Source organism: Anopheles stephensi, chromosome 2 (genome assembly GCF_013141755.1).
Source record: "Anopheles stephensi strain Indian chromosome 2, UCI_ANSTEP_V1.0, whole genome shotgun sequence".
Taxonomy (NCBI): Eukaryota; Metazoa; Arthropoda; class Insecta; order Diptera; family Culicidae; genus Anopheles; species Anopheles stephensi.
Genome location: NC_050202.1, coordinates 92,585,556 through 92,601,327, shown reverse-complemented (window position 1 = coordinate 92,601,327; position 15,772 = coordinate 92,585,556). Strand labels below are relative to the sequence as shown.

General features: G+C 48.3%; 1 protein-coding gene across 12 annotated transcripts in view; it reads left to right on the top strand.

Moving 5' to 3' along the window:
- Nucleotides 1-13,805, top strand: part of LOC118505845 (homeobox protein cut) — a 156,682-nt gene extending 142,877 nt beyond the window's left edge. For 11 of the 12 annotated variants that reach the window (XM_036042213.1, XM_036042208.1, XM_036042207.1 and 8 more), the window contains 2 exons: nucleotides 6,342-6,759; nucleotides 6,844-13,805. In XM_036042213.1, the coding sequence (XP_035898106.1) occupies nucleotides 6,342-6,759; nucleotides 6,844-10,063 (3,638 nt within the window). In that variant the 3' untranslated portion in view covers nucleotides 10,064-13,805. The remainder of the gene's footprint in view (nucleotides 1-6,341; nucleotides 6,760-6,843) is intronic. The other variant, XM_036042214.1, reaches the window with a different exon arrangement.
- The last annotated feature ends 1,967 nt before the right edge of the window (nucleotides 13,806-15,772 follow it).

The window sequence follows — 15,772 nt, the reverse complement described above, 5'->3', positions numbered from 1 at the left end:
CAAGGCCAACCCGTGTGACAGGGAAAGTGTCGCATTTTCCACCGCCGTACGGCGAGCGAGATCAAAAGTGGCAGCATCAAGGATCTGTTCCTTCCCATCGTCGGTGGGCTCCTTAACGATAATTGATTACATGACATTTATCAATCACGACGTCACGCGGACGTCCTTGTTCTTGCGCTGCCGCCCTCTGTTTACACTTCAATAAAACCCGTGGCTCATCCTCCTTCCTGTTGCTCTTCCACCCGCCCGGATCGGCTCTGTCCTTCCGGTGACATCTCAGACGCACAAAATCAAATAAATCCCGTCACCGATCTCGTTCCCGTGTTCCTGCCAAGCGAGCTAATGCTCTCGAGCACCCCGAACCGAACGAACCGACTGGGAGAAATGGGAAAAATATTGAAAATATTTCATCAAACCTCGTTCCTTGTTATGGGGGAAAACGCGGTGACAATTTCGTCAATTTCCCTCGACCCCGGGCGTGCCAATTTCATAAAGGTTTTCCACCAACCGCCCTTACAACACGGTGTGTGTGTTCCCTTGTAGTATAAATCATACTCACCCTCAAGCGAATAATGCCTACCATAACGGAGACATTTCACCAATCCACCCCCCCCCCCCAAACAGGGCCGGTTGTGGTGGGGTGGTAGGGTGGGACGCATAAATACGAAATAAATAACCTGTATCCCGCGAATATTTTACAACGAACCGCGTGATCTCGTCGATATAGGGAAGAAATAAAAGAAAGGACTCATCGGCTCGGTGGAAAAAGGTGAAAGGTAATAAACAACTGACATGTAGATTAGACCGCACTCTGCACCGATGATATGCGAGAGGGGGTGGAGGGTAGGTTGAAAGGGAGGGAAGGAGATTAATAATAATATTCCTTCCCTCGTCGAACGCGAAGACGTCAACGACACACACACACACTAAGGGAGCAATATCAAAGGAAGGAAATGTAACCGAGACCGTCCTGAGGAGAAAGCCAGCTTAGGGCTGGATATCCGGTCGGGCGTTTGTTTTCCTTTTTTCACCTTGCTTTCGGTTGTGTTTGCGCGGATTCCACCGATGGTTTTCCTTTATTATTTCATTTCGGTAAGAATTGCTTTCAATAAGGAATTTATGTGATTTCCACCCAAAACAGTATAATCGTCACCCTCGTACTTCCGTCCTGGCCGGTTGGGGTGACATTTGCATGCCCTCCCTCTTGGTTACTTCCTTTCTTAACTGTCTTGTTTACCCAATCGGAAAAGGAAAAAGGTGAGAGCGATGTTAATAAAAATCCATATTTATTTATGGCATTTTGTTTTATCTTTTTTGCTTCCGAACTCGAACGCGGAACGCGCGTTTAAAGGATCCCGAAAAACGCTTTGCTTGCCATTTTTATTGCCGGTTCGGTTTTTGGAAAATTGCTGTCGCTTCGCCATCGCGCACGATCGTTAGGATGAATGTTTAATATTTCCATTAGTTTTGCACCGAATGTGTGTGCGTGTATACGCGTGTGTTTCGAGGTGGAAAATGGTCGTAAAGTTCGCTTTATCAATACGCATAACAGAGGCTTCGGTTGTTGCTGTAAAACTCTGTGAACTCTCCGATGGCATTGAGAACATATTTTCTTCAGCCACCCACAGATCGCAACCCTTGGAGCTAGACAAAGCGAGTCGTTTTGCAATTGGAGAACCTGAACAATCGGTATCAATTCAACTCGCAACGGCAACGAATTACGAATTCAGCCAATACATTTGCGCTCCCAAAAACGGAGTGAATTAATTAGTTTCCATTTAGCGAACGGAGCTGCGGATGAACTGACGTTCCTTTTTTCCCGGGCCCTAAGCTGTGACTAAACTGTCTCTTTCAACACGAACGCTTGCGGACTAGGTAGAACAATTGGGTTTTTTGGTGTGGCCCACACCGAAAACCTCGAAGCTCCAACATACACCCGATGAAGAAATGATTCTTTTTCCCACCCGAAACTTTATGCCACGTGCGAAAAACGGAAAACACAGACAGTCGGTAGATCGATTGGAAAATTAGAGGGTGAATAAATTACGCGACGCGACGCGAGACTGATAGCGCCAAGTTTATTCACACACCCAAGCGAAACAGAAAAAAAACAACGGAATTGTGTGTCCTCTCCCATGCCCGAAACTCATTCCCATCGCAGTGTTCCAGATTATTTTTATTAGGGCGGTATTAGTTATTCAATTATCGTAACTTGCCACCAGGAAAAATGTGTTCTCCCGTCCGCTCTGCCATTCTTTTGCTAATGCAAATTCCGTCACATTCCGAGATCCCGGGCCAAGTTCCTACGAGTTCGCCCTCCAGTGCTCGAGAGTTCCCAGCTGTTTGGCGCTAAATTAGATGGATTATGGAGCCTTGCCTCTGTGCCGAAGATTTCTGGCCAGATTTTCCGCTGACAACCTGATAATTAAACCCCTTAAAGCGAGTGCGTTCACACAGGGATGCGTTCATCGATTTGCACCCTCCATCGCCCGGCGGTGCTCCACATTTGGCACTTTAATTTCATCTGACACCCGCATCACACGGACCGCTGACCACGACCGAATCTCGGCTACTCCGACCCACCGTCCGACAGTAGTTCGGCAGTGCTAAATCGGTTTTAATTATTACAAAATTTCAAATTATTTCGTCACCTCATAATTAAAATTTCTCACTCTCTGGACTGGACTGATGTGTGCGAATGCGTGTGTGTGTTGGTGACATTATTTGCCAAGTGTTGGACAGTTATACCGGGAGGGCAAGTGATTTGAACGCAAATTTTACAGCCTCGTCGTTCGAATGGCCGTTTGAATATTTCCCATTGCGATGCAGCTGTTGCTGATGTTGCCGACTGTGTGTGTGTGTGTGTGTGTGTGTGTGTGTGAGTGTGTGGTAATAAAAATAATTTAGTAATAATATGATACTGCAGCAATTGCACACATGGACGGTTTGGACTGCATACTACACGCCCTTACCAACATAGATTTAGATCGTTTGGAATCAGATTTCCCGACAGCAGTGGCGTCTTCCCTGACCTCGTCATCGACACATTTTCGTGGATCATTTCGCTCGGTGCCGGTGCCCGATCCGCCCATCGCACGATGTAAAACTTAATGAAGTGATAATTCCGAACGATCGCTACATTTTAAAATGCGAAACACCCGACCCGAGATGGACGCTTCCAGCCCCGGCACGGGTGAATCATTTGGCAGTTTAAACAGGACGCGTCTCATTAACTTTGTCTTCTGCTCAGCGCAGGAAGCAGCTGCCCATTCAATTGGCTGTAATTATGGTCATCTCACCGGGAACTCACTCACAGCGAGTGAGAGAGCTGCCACTTCCTAACGATTTGTTAATGAGCAGCTCACCAGCTCCGAATGGCACGTGCACGCGCACTAACGAGCGGCCGAATGTGTAAACATTGCGATCGATACGATCGCCCCGAGGGTAACAAGTGTTTGAAAATTGATTGAACCTGATTTGTAATTACTTCTCACACCGAGGTTTCAGCCGCAGCACACAAGCGCATCGTTCGATTGTCAATTTCAATTAAAATTCGAGCACGGCCCGCCTAAAGCAAATCAAAATCGGAGGGAAAAAATAATCAAATCTCCTTTTTTTGTTTGTTTTCTCGCCCTCGGGTGAGGCGTAGTTGCGTAGAGATTCGTGTCCCCCATCTAGAGCTACGAACAAAAAAGTTGCGGTATTCTGCCAGGAAGATTGCGCCGAAGGATAATCTAGAAATTGGAAGGATTTTTCCATTCTTTTCCTCCCTTTATGATTATTCGCACCGAACAAAAGACAACGCAGCTCGTGTTCGAGTTCGTGTCTCGGCAGTGCATTTGCCATATTAATATCAAATAAATATGTGGCCGTGCCTACAAAACCTGCCATCGTTCGATGATTAGTACGCGTCGCCGCCCGAGGGAATATTTTCGGAAGCAACAAATACTTCGACGTTCGCTTCAGCATCCTCCATTCGCGGCGCGGAATGAACGGAACACAAAAGGGAACAACAGTGCACTTACTCTTCCAAACTGCATTTACCCTTGCGATTGTTTTTGTTTGGAGGGATGTTGTTTTTTGCTGATTTTTCCCCATCTGCCCTCGACGCTGTGCCTGAAAGAAGACTTCATAATCAATCAAAAAAATTACACCAACACCGCGGGGCACGAAGGTTTCTCTGGAATCGAAGGGTCTCAATGCCGATGCCGCACGGTTCGCCCCCTGTCGAATGCAAATGGAAAGCAGCGATGCTCTCCTACATTAAGCCGACTTTGCTCTTCTGTGTTTTTCACCGAATGGTAAAGAAAGGACGCAAAAGAGCACAACGGGGCACAAATGACAGACGTTTCGCTATAATTACTCCACCAGCATTAGACGAACTCCAGACAGTACAGTAAACGACTCATCGGAAACAACTCCTGCTCTGGCGTGGCATCTTCCGGCACAAGATCCTCCTGCATCTTGCCGAGGACTTCATCAATAGGGCGAGTCCCGCGTTCGGGTCTTTGTGATTTGGGCCCGGGTGATTTGCGAGGCCCCGACTGCTTCCGTTTAATGGCAGACGACGTTTGCTCCGCATTGGGATTTGCGTGCCGCTGGCCAATTACGCGCGCGCCGAAACGGGGCCCTCGGCATCGGTCGTCGCCTCGCCTCGCGTGCGCTAATGACTAATTTGATGGATCCCTTCCGTCCCGTGCCCTGGTCCTGCAAAGACTTGCCCAGCGTTGGGGGCATGGAGGTTGATTGATTCTTCGAACGAAACCATCTCCAAACCCGAGCCCACGTCCACGGTGGGACGCTGTTGGTGTTGGCAAATATCATTGTCACTTCGCAGAATCGTTGTTTGATTCGTACGGCGGGCGATCAAGGACATTGCAGCCATATCGTTTGCCGCAGATCGTTAAGATGCTGCCGAACCCCGCTGTCGAGCGCTGTTGTTCGGGTTGTTCGGGCCCTGGCAAAATGACGACTTTTTACGAGACGTGTGATTTATAGGTATTCGCTTTTATGATCCCCCAGGCCTCGATATGTGCCTGTGTGTGTATGGGTGTGTGTGCACTGCCTTCTGGGACTGGGGCCAATCGGGCGACGAAAATAAACTCCACGCGGATAAATGGTCCCCGTGACCCCTGGTGTGCCCACGCGTCCACACGAGGACACAACACTGTCTACAAAGCTGTCAAATAAAGTGAGGTTAGAAGAATTACAGCCCGGGCCCCGCTTAAGTACCATCCGAGTCGGATAGCACACTTATCGTGCTCGAGCAGTGCTTCGAGCAGTTGCGGAAGGCGAACAAAATGGCGGCTGCCTCACGCAGCCAAGCGATCGGCGAAAATCGATCAAAGTCATCAGAAACTGCAGCCGACTCCAGCCTCGGGGTCGTCGCAAAGTCACGGCAGCATGCAATTGCAGCCGATGGAAGGATGTGCAGTTTATAGTCGCGATTAAAATACCAATTAGTTCCGCACGTTTTCTGCGCTCGTTTCCAACCGAAATGCATCGTTTTTGTTGCTGCCCTTGCTTTGTTTTGCTTAATCGTCGTTCTTGCTCCGGTCTCCGTCATAATCGCACGTCTCATCTCCGCGGAGAAGCAACATAACGATGATGGCTTCAAAGGGAGATAAAGTACAGGGCAAAGCAGCGCGCAAATCAAAAGAAGCGAAATGGCGAAAACGGAACAAGAAACCCATCACCGGGCCGGGAAGATGGTTGGATGGAGACGTTTGATATAAATTTTATAAAAGCCGAACGAATAAATATAGATTGGGACGGGAGATAGAGCCCCCGACTGGTGGATGCAGCCACGCGGTTTCAGCTTCCATTCCGACATTCGTAGGGACAGGCGCTCTGGGCCCGAAGGGATGCCCTTTATCCGTTTCTTTCTTTTGCTCCATTTCCCTCTACGCCATTGGACAACGATTGGGATATTCCGTTGCGATGCATATGTGTGATCTGCGCGCCTTTCCTCGGCGAGTGTCCTTTTCCCTCTGGCACCTTCAGTTCAAGAGCTTCTTCTGACGTACGTTTGCGGTGATTTTTCTCTTTGAATTCGAACCGATGACGGCGTACAATGATGCTGATGCTGATGATGATACACGTTCGCATAAAATGTATATTTTCAAGAGCAACATATTTTATCCATCTTCGTACATCTTCGTGGCGTACAAGGTGACGCCCATCTTCAGTCTTGTGAGCTAAAGCGTTCTTTGGCTTCTTCTACCATTTCAATGTAGTCAGGGCGCGTTAGGGAGATGCGTTACACTTAAACTTCATCGCACACCACGCCACGGGCTGGCCCAATGTCGCTGGTTTATATGACAGATGTATACTAATTGCAGGTGCAGAACCCGGAATGCCATCGTACGGTCGGCCAGACGGTGATCTCAGCGACGACCGCATGCAGCAAATCCTGTCCGAAGCCTCCATGATGAAGCGGGGCGAGCAGCCCACTCCACAGCAACAGGCCCACCATCAGCAGCAGATGCGCGAACAGATGCAACTGCAGCAGCACCAGCTACAGCAGCTTCATCTCAGCGGACTGGACGACTCCACGCAGCATAGTGACAATGACTCCAAATCGCCACACAACCGTGACGTCCACTCACCCTTCTCCAAAGACTATCTTAGCGGCGGACGTCTGGGCAGTAGCGGGCGACCCAAGAAGTACGACAACGACGACATCTCGCAGGACAAGATCGCCAAGATCTACCAGGAAGAGTTCTCCAAGCTGATGCGCAGTCCGCGAGAGTTCCCAAAGTAAGTACGATGGTGGAGTGCGCCACCATAAGAAGCTCCAATCGAATTGCCAAACAGGTTTGCTATAACTCTGATCGGTTTTAGTCTGCTATTTCCACACTTTCTCAGCGGCGGTATGCCACCGATGGATCGCCTACAGGACGACAATCTCCGGATGGCATTTGAGGCCTACCACCGAGAACTGGCCAAACTGCAGCAGAACGCCTCTGCCACGCTTCCAGGCATGCCCAACATTTCCAGCCTTCCCAACTTCTTGGCACTCCAACACCAACAGCAGCAACAGCAGCAGCAGCAGCAACAACAGCAACCACAACAACCATCGCAACCTTCCACGCCGTCAGGACAACCGTCGACTCCATCGCAACCGTCGCAGCACACTACGACGGGATTGAACGGAGGATCTGTGCAGGATCTGTCCCTGCCAAAGGAGAAGCAATCGTCCGCATCCAAGCTGAACGGCGCGATATCCGACGCCGAGTCCGATGCTGACATGAGCCAGAAGGAGTTGGACGAAAGCATGAAACACAGCGCCTTCAGTCTGGTGAAACCAAAGCCTTCGGAACCGTCGGGCATGTGTACGCCCACCACGACCGCCTCCTCCGCCGCGCCAAGTCCCATCGGCAACAGCATCCTGCCCCCGACAATCACACCCACAGACGACTTCTCCGTAGCGGCCAGTCCGCTGCAGCGAATGGCGTCGATCACTAACTCCCTCATCACGCAACCACCCGTCACACCACATCACACCACGCAACAGCGCCCACTCAAAGCCATCCTGCCACCCATCACTCAGCAACAGTTCGATCTGTACAACAACCTCAACACAGAGGACATTGTGCGGCGCGTCAAGGAATCCCTTTCGCAGTATTCGATCAGTCAGCGGCTGTTCGGAGAGTCCGTGCTGGGCCTCTCGCAAGGGTCGGTCAGCGATCTACTCGCCCGACCAAAGCCCTGGCACATGCTAACCCAGAAAGGCCGCGAACCCTTCATCCGTATGAAGATGTTCCTGGAGGATGAGAACGCGGTGCACAAGCTAGTCGCCAGTCAGTACAAGATCGCTCCGGAGAAACTAATGCGCACGGGCAACTACAGCGGTACGCCGCAACTGCCCGGACTCCACCTGCAGAAGCAGATGCCTCCGACCATGCCCAAGATGCTGAGCGACTCGATCAGCAAGTTGCAGCAGGATCAGCAGAAAACGTTGCTACAGCTTCAGATCTCCCAGATGCAGCAGCAAATGCCCACGGCCCAAGCGGCCCAGGCTGCCGCACAGCATCAGCATCAGCTGGCCGCGGCTGCTGCAGCTGCTGCCGCCGCGCATCACGCCGCTCAGGTACAGGAAGTACAGCGTCACACGGCACAACAGCCACCTTCCTCTCAGCCATCGCCCCTCGGTGCCATGGGCTCGCAGAACTCCTCCTCACAGCAACGGCCTCAGCAACCGTCCCCGCAGACGATGCTCCTGACGCCTCCGGGCATTCCTCCCCAGCATGCCATCGCGCTGCAGGGCCATGCGGCTGCGCAAGACAAGAAGTCCTCCATCATGATGCCAATCCACTCGCCCGTCCCGCAAGGACCTCCGGGATCCGTTGGACAGCACGCATCGCAGGCAGGGGCACCGAACTCAATGCGAGGATCGCTCCACCAACACATCTCCCCGACGGTGTACGAAATGGCCGCACTCACGCAAGACCTCGACACGCAGGTTATCACGACCAAGATCAAGGAGGCGCTGTTGGCGAACAACATCGGACAGAAGATCTTCGGAGAGGCTGTGCTGGGACTTTCGCAGGGATCCGTGTCTGAGCTGCTGTCCAAACCGAAGCCCTGGCATATGCTGAGCATCAAGGGCCGTGAACCGTTCATCCGCATGCAGCTGTGGTTGAGCGATGCCAACAACGTCGAACGACTGCAGGTGCTGAAGAACGAGCGACGTGAGGCCAGCAAACGGCGTCGATCGACTGGCCCAGGTGGACAGGACAATAGTAGCGATACCTCGAGCAACGACACGTCCGAGTTCTACCACTCCAACTCACCCGGACCCGGTTCGGTTGGGTCGGCGACAGCTCCTCCGAACAAGAAGCAGCGTGTCCTGTTCTCCGAGGAGCAGAAGGAAGCTCTCCGACTGGCGTTCGCGCTCGATCCGTATCCCAACGTGCAGACAATCGAATTTCTGGCTAGTGAACTTGGGCTCTCGACCCGCACGATCACCAACTGGTTCCACAACCACCGAATGCGTCTCAAGCAGCAGGTCCCGCATGGTCAACCGTCCGAACCGATTCCTTCGCGCGAAAACCAATCCGGTGCACCGTTTGATCCGGTGCAGTTCCGCGTGTTGCTTGGCCAGCGGTTGATGGAAATCCAAAAAGAGCGGTTGGGTCTGAGCGGTATGCCTCTGCCCTATCCGCCTTACTTCGCGGCCACCGCACCTGCCACCAACCTGGCCGCTCTGATCGGCCGAGGGTTCATGCCGGGCAGTGAGGCGGATCTGGCAGCCCTCAACAAGAGCATCAGCGAGCAGATGAGCGGACTCGACCTGTCCATGCCCTCCTCGTTGAAGCGGGAAGGTGACGACGACTACGAAGATGATGCGGAGAACGAAGAGGAAGCCGGCAGTGGTCACATGAGCGATTCGGAATCGATGGACGGAAGCAGCAAACGGGGCGGTGACGATGACGACCTCAAAACATCCCTCTCGCTCGCCAGCCTGCAAGCCATGTCGCGAATCAGTCGCCGTAAGCCAGCTGCCCCGCAGTGGGTCAACCCTGAGTGGCAAGATCCGGACAAGAAGACCGGTTCCGTAGCGACGGCCGTCTCCAACATTCCCTCCGCCAAGAAGGACGCCACGGATGCGATCATCAACGGGGTTTGCGTGCTGCAGCCTCCGGACGGTGTACCCTCTGTGCAGCAACGATTTGCCGCGGCCATGGCAGCGGCAGCAGCAGCAGCCGTTGCAGCGGCAACCGGTGCCGGAGCGACCGTGCCTTCCCAAGCCCAGGACGACCCGTCGAGTGATGCGGAAAACGAAGAGGATGACGCCAAGTCCACTCACTCCAAGCACTCCTCGTACGGATCGGAGGGTAAGCTGGACGAGGATCGGTCGAGAACTGCAAACGATGAGTCGGAATCGGAAGCACCGTGTTCGGACGCGTTGCGACCGGGCGTGGAAGAAGCGGCATCCGATTCGGCCCAGCAAGAGAGTAACGGCAACCGTTCGGGAACCTCCAGTCCTGCTTCGTCCTCGGTGATGGTCAAGAAGGAGATCCTCGACGATAACAACGGTGATCGGTGGGATGCGTACTAGGGCCGGTTCTAAACCGGAAGTGACCGTGTGTAGTGGCAGCAGCAGTATCAGTGCAATCAAACAACATCCCCGTTGGACAAACAAAAAGTGTCGCAAAGACAAAGCCGAGCGAGACAAAGAGACACGCTAGCGAGCTGTGTATGTGATTGTTCTAAACCTCCACTTTTTCCTTACGTTCTTGTAAATAATCTATTCGTTTCTACCACTTCCTTGTTTCTCTACTCTACGTTTCGTGCCCTTCACGCTGTGTGTAAGAAGACTGTTATGAGGTGAAGTTTTTAAAACAAATGCGCGGATGCAACTGTCAAGCAACAAATAGAAATCAATACAGCGAGAGAGAGAGAGAGAGAGAGAAAGAGAGCTTGCAAACACACAAAAAAGTCAACGCTCGTTTAGCTGGTAAGGTTCATTATTTAAACCGAACGGAACGGTGAATCCGGTGGTCCACGCGGAATAGCAAGAAGACAAAGAGACGAACTTTCCATTTTCCCTCGTAACAGAAGCTCGGCTTTAGATCGCGAGAAAATGGAGGATTCGGTTTAAGCTTATTGAGTTAGGATTTACTTTTCTTTTAACTATCGTACCGTTTCTTTCGCTTATGTTTTTAATAGTTTAGATCGAACGAACAGAAGGAGAAGGGGAAGGAGCGAGTAAAAAGGGGGGTCCTAAGGGAAGTTAAGGACGAGACCGAACCGAACGCCGACGGTGATCGTGTTTGCGAATTGCATTTATATGTTTTTATCAAATCTTGTAGATAATGAGAGCAGCGAAGCGAAAGGCCGTGTTCCAGCCAACCGGGAAAGTTTAATAAACGTACTTAGAGAAAATTTAAAACAAAACATAAAAAGGGTGGAGAAACAAACCAAAACACAAACCATCCCGAAACGCTAATGGAGGCGCCCGGTTAGTAACGGTGAAGTTGAAAATCAAAAGAAAATGCGCGACGGCAGAACAAAAAAAAAGAAGAGAATATTGCACATAAATCAAGAATCAATCAAAATTTGCTCTCCGCTCGAGAAAGGAAGTTGAGTGGGTGACCGTATTTTAAGCACAAGCAATTTACTCACATACTCTTCCGCCATTCGCCATTGTTCACTTTTTTTGTTTTGTAAAATATTAATCGTAAACCGATTGTAGCTAAACGGAACCCACACACCCAGACACACACACACACACATTATTCACAAGGACTTGTACACATTACAAACTGAAAAAAGGCCAAATATATTGTTAAAGTGTAAGTAATTGCTAGGCGTTACAGAGCGAGAGTCGATCGGGATCGTGACGAGTTGGTCCTTCTCGTGTTTTCTTTCTTCTTCGCACGATCACATGCACCTGTTTGTTTTAAGTTCCGCTGCATTCGTGATGCGGTGATGCGGTTTTCTGTCTCTTTAAGCATCGATGAAGCGATCTCAAATTTCATACCAAATATATTTAACAGTAATGCGACCAGGAAAGCAAGCGACTCTTCTACAAACAGCACACATTAGAAGACAGGGCAAGCATAGGGCAGAAATTGCAGAAGTAGAACTTTTATCTTACTTTCGTTCGTGTTTTTATGATTATTTCCTTCGAACCAAGCTTCGAAGTTGTACATTGTCCTGTACATAGCGAGTTCGATCGTCACAGAGCGCGATCACCATCACCACACCCTTTCCCGTTGCTTCCATTCCACCGTTATAAGAGGAACGAGGCGTAGCGAAATCCCCACTCTGCAGCAACAACAAACAAACGCATATCCCGAATTTAGCGAAAGCAACAGAACTGACCCCTGCAAAGTTGGTCCATGTTGGCGCATTTAATTGGGTATTCCCATGCCCACACAGACACACGAACAGTTTGTCCGTTTTAACGTGCTTGCCAGAGTCAGGTTGGCACACCATTGTACATTTCAAACCCCGTACGTAACCAGGAAGCGCGAGGGACGAGGGAAAGGGACGTGTCCCCGGGGGGACGGGTATGACTCCCGGCGGAACTGATTTTAGTTTTTACTGTACTGTACATTAGACATCCCGCCCTTCGCTGGATATATTGTTACGCGAACGAGCCGGCGACGGTCTTGCTCTTACTCAGCGGCTCAGCAACTCGGCCTTCGGGTCCGAGCTGGCTCGAAACAACATGTTTAACAGATTGTTTCACGTGAGACGCCGCGAGCGCAAGAAGCACGGCTAGAAGAAATAGAGAGAGGAATGAATAGCTAGCAAAAGGTTCAACTTTTTTAAGTACGTAAGTAAATCGAAACAAATTTAAAGTATAATAGAGAGTAGAAAAGGGAAAATTAAAACAACAACAAAAGAATGGTGAAGCGAGGAACGAACGATTTAAGCATACGTAAGCATGTTCGGCGAAGAAGTAAAACCAAGGATGCAATATTATGAGCGAATACATATTTCAAAAACAAAAACAAAACAATAATTTTATGCAAAAGGCCGTTTTTAGAAAAGCGGAACCCGACCCCAAATTGGACGTGAGAAGCTGGTGCGGAAAACCGGCATCGAAAGGAGAACCCACAGAAAAGGGCGTGTAATGTAGCGTAAGGTGTAGAAAGAGTAGACAAGCAAACAAACAAACAAACAAACAAACAAGCACCGACATTTTGTTAACTTATTGTCCGTAATAGTTCTTCTATTGATTAGTTGTTAGGGCATACCACCCCGAGTTCCCGAGTGGGTGTTGTTTTCGTTTTAACTGAAGTCTGTCTGGTTTCATTTTGTTTCTTTTCCGTTCGATTTACTCTATTCTTGCATCATCGACCATAACCGATCGAGCGAAACTTAGGCAAGGGTCGGTTGGTAGGTTGACGGATCGTGTACATAACGTTGGTGGAAGCTTTGGTTTGGTTTGGCAAAAAAACAAAACACAAACAGGATCAAGTATTTAGAAGTATCTAGAGAAGCCAGCAATTATGCAGTAAAATGGTTTACAGTAATTACAACTTGCCCAAGGTATAGTCAAGGGTGGACAGCAGACGGAAATTAATAATAATCTAATGGTAAGAGCGCGTGCGCGAGGTGGCAGAGGAAGAAAACAAACGGGGCGGGTTGAATTAGTAACTTATCGAGATTTAATCGGCTTGTGGAAAAATCGAACAAACAACACACTCACTTACGGCAACAATGCCTGATCTGATAACTGAATGCAAACACTTTTCGTTTCGTATTTCAATCGAGTCGGTTTAGTGCTGGTGTGCATGTTCGTAAACGTAAACAGTAAGCTGAAAAACAATTCCACACAAACAACAACACCCTCACACACACACAAACATGCACAGACAATTCAAGCAAAAACAAACAAAACAAAGCGAAAAACAATAAACAAAAGGATAAAAAACGGGGAAGAGCGAGATGAAAAAGGAAGCAACACAAGGTAATGCGAATTGTAAATACTTATTATCATATCATTATATTATATTGTATTGATTAATATTATTACAAAGCAAAACAAAACAAGGAAAAATCAAGTAATGGTAATACATTATTGCATTGAAAGTAAAAGAAAAACAAAAGGTAGACAAACAATCGAATACAAGGGCCACAGATACAGAAAACGAAACAAAAACATAAACAGACAAGGAAAATACACACACAGAAATGCACACAATTTCAGTGGAAGCAGAGAAGAAGAAAACAAGCGCAGGCCGACGTACAGCAGTAATGGAAGTATAAATTATATTGTCTTCTTTATGAATTTCTATACAATAAAATGAAAAATAAAATATTATCTGTAATGAATAATATAAAAACAAAACATAAAAACGGTTGTTGACTTTTTATTGTTTCGAAGCAGGAGTTTAAGAAAGAGATCATCCGAAAGCAGTTGAAATATTGTAGAAGCTCATTTGATATTTTTGTCATGAAAGGCATTAATACGGCATTAACGGCATAAAACTAAGAGAAAATCAGATAAATCCGTTGGGGAATGAATGACGTTCAAACTCGCTTTGAACGAAGCGGAGTTAGCGCCATCTACTGCAAGCATGCATAACTCGCAAGCGCCATCTGTACGTCAAAAGGCACACCAATTGCGAATCAATCATTCAATCCGTTGAGTAGAGGGCGCTTTCTAGTTCATAATTTTAACGGTACGTGGCGCTAGCATATGTAATAAACGGAGCATTTTATATTTAAAGGGAAAACATAAATCAAACACCAGACATTATATCAGTGTTTAAAACGCGATTCATTTTATTGTATGATAAATTTTTATCTATCCTCATCATCACTCATCGAACTCTTGCTTTTGTTATCCACCGTACTCAAGGATCCTCTTGATGTTGGTTAGCTCGGCCTTTTACTTCCCATGTTTATGCGTTAATAATAAAACTATGTGCACATGGAGTTCATTATTGTTACGATATCAATTCACTTTGATTCTGACTTACATAAATTCCCCAAAAAAGCTAACAAAACTGGAACACAAATTTTAATTCCTTTTCTCCCCCTTTATGCACCCATCATCCTTACCCAGACACGTCAACGCTTTCCCTAATTGTAGGCGTTGCAAAGTGGAAAAAAGAAAATTGCCCGATCGATTCACACCCCAGACCAGCTGCTGTCCGAAACGGTTTCCGGCTATATACCTTCTCGCGGTACCTTTCGAGTGGTTTTGTTCGCCTGATAAGCGAAAGATCTGTGGGGGATGGATTTTTTAACCCTTGATTCCCCTTTTGTGGGTGGACACACCACGCAATCCATCCTTCTGTGTGTGGCCAATTTTTCTTTTCCACCCCACACAATGGGCCGTCCCTGGTGATTGTGAGGGGAAAAGCAAAAAGGGGTAATTTTGGTGCTTTCTCTGGTGCTTAAGAGGAAAAACAATATTTTCTTTCGTTTTTCCAATTCCAACGCTAGACATCTATGGAAACCTATTCTGCACTCAGGGAAACGCGCTGCCATGCTTTTTTTCCAAATTACCCACCAGAAAAAGGGTTGCTTCTGTTCCATCTTCAACCCACACTAGAGAAGAAAAAAACCAACGAACCGGCAACAAAAACGGACCGTAATAAGGAGGGTCGCCGGACAATGATGGTTCGGCCCACGGTTTGGTCAATTTGTGATAAAGGAGAAGATGTAAGAAATAAAATAAAAACACCCGGAACAATTCACAATCACCAACAGCGGTACTACCTCCACCGGTTGACACGTTTTATGAGCTTCTGTTAACTTGGCTGCTTCCAAAATGGACAACGGACAGTTTGAGCGAACGAGGAAACGAGCGCGAGCAAAAGGATCAGACGTCCCACTAAAAGTCTGAAAAAAGTGCATCGGGGAGGGAGTTTCTTCAGCTTCGAAGGTGGTGGTAAAGAAGGAAACAAAAGCCCAACCGATGTGAGTCTTGCGAGGGTACAATTTCCTACGAGAATCCGATTGTGTCCGAGCACTCTCCCACTTTAAAACGCGCGCAGAAACTACCAAACTAGCAGCAGCTGACGGAGGATTCAGGATTTATTTTTGTTGCTCAGTAGAAAGGTGGGGGTTAAAAAAGTGGGCTCGAGAGTCCGAGGCTCGTTGATGATGTAGAGTTTATGATAAATTTTTATTTCATCTACAAAAATGTAAGTTTATTATAAGTTTACTTGTTTCCAGCTTGAAACAAATATTGTAAAATTTTAAAACGAATTTAACATTATTTTCAAAATCTCTTGTCCAAACTCTGTTGGCATACATCCAACTTCCCCACGATCAGTGTGCAACAAGAAGCAAAAAGCCG